Source organism: Brachionichthys hirsutus, chromosome 6 (assembly GCF_040956055.1).
Source record: "Brachionichthys hirsutus isolate HB-005 chromosome 6, CSIRO-AGI_Bhir_v1, whole genome shotgun sequence".
Lineage (NCBI taxonomy): Eukaryota > Metazoa > Chordata > Actinopteri > Lophiiformes > Brachionichthyidae > Brachionichthys > Brachionichthys hirsutus.
The window spans coordinates 6309754-6316068 of NC_090902.1; the positions used below are offsets into that span (position 1 = coordinate 6309754).

At 40.8% G+C, this 6315-nt stretch overlaps 1 protein-coding gene across 1 annotated transcript; it reads right to left on the minus strand.

Annotated features, from left to right (window-relative positions):
* Positions 1–1456: 1456 nt before the first annotated feature.
* On the minus strand, positions 1457–5418 carry pmt (phosphoethanolamine methyltransferase). The gene is made up of 11 exons (XM_068740525.1): positions 5258–5418; positions 4509–4664; positions 4192–4328; positions 3848–3999; positions 3517–3705; positions 3201–3290; positions 3047–3136; positions 2844–2966; positions 2204–2335; positions 1767–1883; positions 1457–1593 (listed from the first exon to the last, which is right to left on the minus strand). The coding sequence occupies exons 1-11, from the start codon at positions 5416–5418 to the stop codon at positions 1471–1473; spliced, it is 1470 nt and encodes a 489-aa protein (XP_068596626.1). The 3' UTR covers positions 1457–1470.
* Between the last annotated feature and the right edge of the window lie 897 nt (positions 5419–6315).

The following is a 6315-nucleotide window of genomic DNA, read 5'->3' on the forward strand; positions in this document are numbered from 1 at the left end:
AAGGCTTTGTAAGATAAAAAATTTAAAAAAAGCACACGAGGTATCCAGCGCACAAAGGAGGTAAAATGGTTCTAGCGTTTTATTTCATTGTAGTTTATATGTAAAGTAACGTCTTCCAAAAAAAAAAAAAAAAGCTAAGTAATATTTATGCACGCATTATGTTCTAAATATCTGTAGGTCTCGTCTAGCGCAATAACCACGCCCAGAATCACATTCTCATTAGGCTGATGTTTCAGCATTAGTGTGTATTTGTGATTAATATAAAGTGTCGTTTATTGTTGCAAGGATGCAAAAACAGGATGAATGTTTGAGTGGATACTATGAATCCAATGTTTCTAAAACTCGTTTCTGTGTCAATAATAAAGACACACTTGGGAATTTAAAATAAAAATCATGAGAAATGAAATGTTTTATATGAATTGAGTCAAGGAGACTTAAGCCACAATTTGCATTGTTTTTCAAAAGGAGAAACACATTAGAAGCTTAAAAACAACAATTATTACAGACAGTCTCTGGAAATTCAGCCTTTAGATACAGAGAGCAGAGAGTTCCATTGAGATCAGAGGTACAAAGCTCAGAATTCTGCTGCTATGTGTGCTTAATAAACATCACGAGTTACCTACAAATAACTCTGCTGCTGCAAATATATTATACTGTACCAAGTACCAACTTCCTCACACCCTGATTCTCATGCATTACTGCTTGACAGATAATTTAGGTTACTGACGTGACCTTTTGACCTTGACAAGAAGGTCATTTCTTGAAGCATCCTGTCATAGACATCAACAGTCATTGTCAGGTGCTCCTCATGTCAATCCAAGAGTATAGTGACATGCATTTTTTAATTAGCTCCGCCGAGGAGGTTATGTTTTCGCCAATGTTGGTTTGTGTAAGTTTGTCTGTCTTTAAGCAAGATAACTCAAAAAGTTACAGACGGATCTTGGAGAAATTTTCAGTTGGGAATCTCACCAGGAACAGATGACTAAATGATGATGATCCAGAAGGAAGCCTGGATTTTGAATTACTTTGAAATTCTTGTTAACATTGCATCAATGGAGCTTAAAAATGTGTTCCTCAATATCGCGGTTGATTATTGACCAATGTTTATGGAATTTAACACAAATATGTAGGTAGGTTCATCTGGATCTGATCCAGAATGAGTTCAGGAAGAAATATTACATTTTAACATTGAAACCCTTATTTAAGGATTAAAGAAAATCGGTTAAACACACACATCAACACCGATTCACTGATACTTTTCATGGTTGGTGTATGAAGAGCAATTTATAACCTTTTGATGGTGATCCAGATCACCATGTGGATGGGGTCAATCCAAATCCAATTAGAGTGCTTTTCCAGTTTCCGTTTTTATTTAAACAAGATTCTTTCTGTAAAAACTTAGACACAGGAAGGAAATAGGAAAATAGATATTATTTTCTTAATCTTATTATCTTCTCTCCAATCCTGTAATCACTCCTTCAGACAAGCCTTTGTTGCATAAAATAATCCCCATCTTTGGTCTCCACTTTTGGAACGTCCTAGTTTTTCTCTCCATCCATTTACAAGTGCAAGATAGTCCTCTTCAGATAATTCCTGCAGGGAGCAGAAGCAGAAATGCTGAGCAGTCACTCAAAGAATCAGAAAAGAAGTCTGATCCCTGTTGGAATCATTTGGTTGAAACTATAATCATGAGCGATGCCGAGGACACTTGTGCAAGTTTCACCTTGTAATCGTGACACCATATTTGCGTGTGCTCGTGCACTAACCTCAATGAATTCCTCCTTGTTGTCCTCTGCACTCTGGAGTTCTGTCTCAATCACCTGAATGAACTGGGCTGTCCGGTCTTCTGCCCGAACACGGCAGAAACCTGCTTCTTCAAGGAACTGTAATTTCCATATCATAATTTCAACCGCTTCATTAATAACAAAGAAAACCATAAAACAACAGCAATATAATTTATAACAGAATAATGCGTCATATCATGTCAAATGGTAAAATGTGAGGAGACAGTAAAGACTGTAAAGAGAGAAAAAGGAAAATAGATGAATTGATAAAAATAAATAAAAAACTAGTGACAAAAATGTCCATAAATCCATTGTGGAACGTTTTGGTGATGAGGACCAGAGGGATTAGTTCTTGATAATTGATCCCCATCAATAATCGTCTCACAAACAATTAAATACGATGAGTCTCTGCTTTTCACCTTGCCATACTGTGAGGGTGTGTAGAGGACGTAACCTCTCTGTTTGACGTAGTCCTCAAATACTGCTGTCCAAGGCTTCTCCCCACAGCAGTAGTCGCTGATAAGCAACTGGCCACCTGGATTTAACCATGACTGATAGGAAGAGGGACAATGAGTAGAAGCAGAAACAAGTCAGATTCGATGCATAAAAGCCTGTAGGAAACACAGATACATTCAGGTCAATAATAAAGTTCCATAAATGTACGCTCACTCCCAAACTCTGCTGCCCGTGTCCCGACCCAAACCCCCTGCCTCTGTCAAGTGTCCTTGAGTTCCCAGAAAGGCACTTTTGATTGCTGTGTTCCTCCTCTGCACACAAATTTACCTTTGGGTACCAATAAAGACACCTTGAACCTTAAATAAAATGTATTATTATTATTATGTGTCCCCAATAAGATTTGACAGATAACTGCTTTCATTATTACAGTGAAGATCTTCGGATTTATGATGAATTCATCTCAGACTTAGGTAAAAGTCGGATTGAGATCTAAAATGTATTTAGCAACAAAGACATCAATACAAATTCCCATTGTCTTACAAAACTGTGTACAAAAAGCGCCAAAAAAAAGGTTCCGGAACAACATTGAGGCTGGAGACTCACGTGGAAGCGCTTGAAGAGGGCCAGCTTGTCTGGTATGTGCAGGATCGTGTCTCTGCTGTAGATCACATCAAAGGAACCTTCTGGGAACATCCTCCTCGTGGCATCAGCCACCTCAAACTGGACCTGAGAAAGAGAAGGATGTGTTAAACACAGAATGATCAATTGTGCTTCAAGTAATGGGAGGTGAGAACATTTATACATACTGATGGCAGCTTCTCAGTAACTGCCCTCTTAACGGCGATGTTCACCATGTTCTCCGACAGGTCAAGCCCCAGAACGTCCACCCCAAATGTCTGAAAATGAATTCTTAAAATGATCCCTTAATTACCACCAAAACCACAGTCTCTTAACTTTTACCTTTGCCATGTAGAAGTCTCCTCCGCCAATGCCACAGCCAACGTCTAAAACCTTCTGTCCTGGCTTCAAGTTCAGTAAGTCCACGAACTCCTGTTAGCACCACAAAAAAAAGGGGGTCATTCTTCACAAAGAAGGACTCCCATTTCAAAACAACAATGAAACATGAGCACTTTAGGATGAAATAGAGTTGCATCTTGATCTTCAACCAACAGGACCAAAGTGGTGGATCAAATAAACTGTACTTGTATTTCAATGTATTGTAATCTCATCAACAATTATTTTAATGAGCTTCCACACCACTCTGCTAAATTTCTACCTTGGTGGTACTTGGCCCGCCTGTACTGACGTAGCCAGCCCCGAACATCTTCTCGTAGCGTCGGATGCCACGGCTGCTGTACTGCTGGTGGTCCAGGAACTGCTGAAAGGTGCTGAATCCCGTCTGGGTCACCAACGATCGGGGAACCTTTTCCAGCAGCCAGCAGATCTGGTTGGGATTGTTTTTTATCTGGAAAAGAAGGCCGATAAGCAGGAGAGACGATACGGTGACACAGGCAGGAAGGCTGGTCGTGCCAACGTTGCTCCATTCCTCCTCTTCTATTCACGCAAATCACCAAAGTTGACATTTCAGTGGACTGAACTCACGTTACCTCGACATAGGCCTGGATATTCTTCTTCACCACGATTTCAAAGCCACACTTTTGGCCACACTCTGTCCCCTCCACTTCAACTGATGACACCAGGTAGCTGTACTGTGCATCAGTGCGGTAGTAGGTGGGGTTGAAGCCCATCTTGCTGTCACCTTGGTAGAAAGTCCCAAGTAACTTCCAATAACGTGAAGAGAATTCTTCTAAATGCTTTACACAAGATACATGCTTGACGTTAGCTGGAATTCATTATTTTAATCAGTTTCCCGTTTCGGCTCGCATCATTTTGTTTTGCATTATTCCTCTGATGGACGGCAGGCGTGGACAGTCGTGCTTCGACACAGTACCTGACCTGTGATCGCAGGACTCTCTGAAGAAAGCAAAGCCGCCAGGCCTCAGCCAGGCCAGCATCTTCTCCAGGAAGGAGTTAAGCTCCTCGTCGCTCAGGTACATCATCAGCCAGTTGGAAAAGATGAGGTCAAAGCTGAAGAGGACATTAAATTGATCCAATATTAATTGACCTCATCTCAACATTTGATCCTGTGGACCGTGACGTCTTTATCAACCATCTGAAAATGCTGGTTGACCTCTTCTCTGTTGAGATGACGAACCAATTCAAGATATAAAGTGAACACAAACTCCAGATATCTTAACACACACACACCTTTTTTGGGGGAAATCCAGCTTTGTGACATCAGCTCGGATGAATGTTGCGTTGCTATGGTGACCATTGCTCTCTCTGTTCTTCTCCAAGAAGCTTTCCATGAAATCCACAGCGGTCACATGCTTTGCTCGGGTCAGCAGCTGGCTGGTGTAGCGACTGGACACAAACACGGCGGCGCGAATTTAGCTCGCTTCAATAGACTCCGCTCAGGAAATAAAACTTTATTTAACATTACAGAAACCGCATCGGCATCAGAAACATTACCCGACAGACACATTTGATTTGACTACTTATTCTGAGGAGGATATTTTTGTATATTCTAACATTAGCCAATACACTCAAATATCTTCTCATGGCTTGACTACACGATAATAATCAAACATTTCAATGGCTGGTGGACTTTTGTTTCCCAGAGTGAAGCTGCGTTATGGGGGACACAATTGTTGTCTGTCCCAGTTCTTTCTGTTTTTATAGTTTAAGAGGTCTTAAACATGTCATGTCTAACTGCATAATGTTGCTTCTTGTTTAAATTGAATATAAAATAGATTTTATTACAGGGGGAGAAAATATGATGAGTGAAAATGTTCTTTGAGGTAAAATTAACAGCGAGGTTTCACTTTTCTATTTCATATACGACGACGTCACCGGCAAATACATTTTTGCATGGAAATGTGGAATTTCTTAGACTCATACATAAACACAGAAACAAAATAAAGCCCTAATGAAACCGAACGCGGGACGGCGCTCACCCAATGCCAGCTCCCAGTTCCAGCACCGTGCATTCACCAAGGCAGGGCAACAAGGAGAGGATCTCAGTCATCTCCTGCTGAGTCAGCAGGGAGGCTTGAGAATCCAGCATCATGTTCTCCACAGTAGCATCCATGGAGCGCTCGTTCCAAAACTCCGTCATTTGTCTGCGTACTGTAAGGCACACACTTGTCCAGTTACTTTAGCAGGCAAGACATATTAGTTACCGAATATTTCTTATTACAGAATTGCGACAAAGAAGACAAATTATATAAAACAACCATAGAATGGGGACAAATGTCTCTCTGTTGGGCTCCATGGAAGATGAACTATTCCTGCATGCATGAAAGGCTCATTCGAATATGATAAAACATTAATAAAAAATATTTTAAGAAAATATAATAGAGGAAAAACATCTATCTTAAGCTAATGCTGATTAAAAGTGGCAAAACAAATATAGTGTCATAAATACTACAGTATTTTCAAGTAAAATATATTATTCAAATCCAAATATGAAGTAGAATAGAATACGCCATCAGGTGGGATTCTGTTGCTCCTGGTAATACCCCTTACACCAGGGGTCCCCAAACATTTTCCTGTGAGGGCCACATCACTTTTCCCTTCTCTGATGGAGGGCCGGGGTCAGTTTGTACAGGAAAAGTGTGATGATGGCAGGGGTGCCTAAACATTTAGGGGCCGAATGCGGAGCCACCGTGGAGGTGAGGAAACCTGCCCTGTTATTACAAAGTAATTACTATGTAATAAGTTGATATTACAGAACATTGGAACATTAACTTTCTGGCCGTATGTGACCATCATTAAAAATAAAAGGGAGGCTACTCATGTTGTATTGAAAGGAAAATAAGTACATTTTATTTTGGGTCTCTGGTATTGTTCAGGGGGCCAGGCCAAATGTGGAAATGGGCCGGATCCGGCCCGTGGGCCATAGTTTGGGGACCCCTGCCTTACACAAACACGTGTCTCACAAAGTGGTGAACCTTGCCCCAGCCACAAAGGAGCCTGCTAATACCCATTTAATGCTCAGTAATAATACTCACCT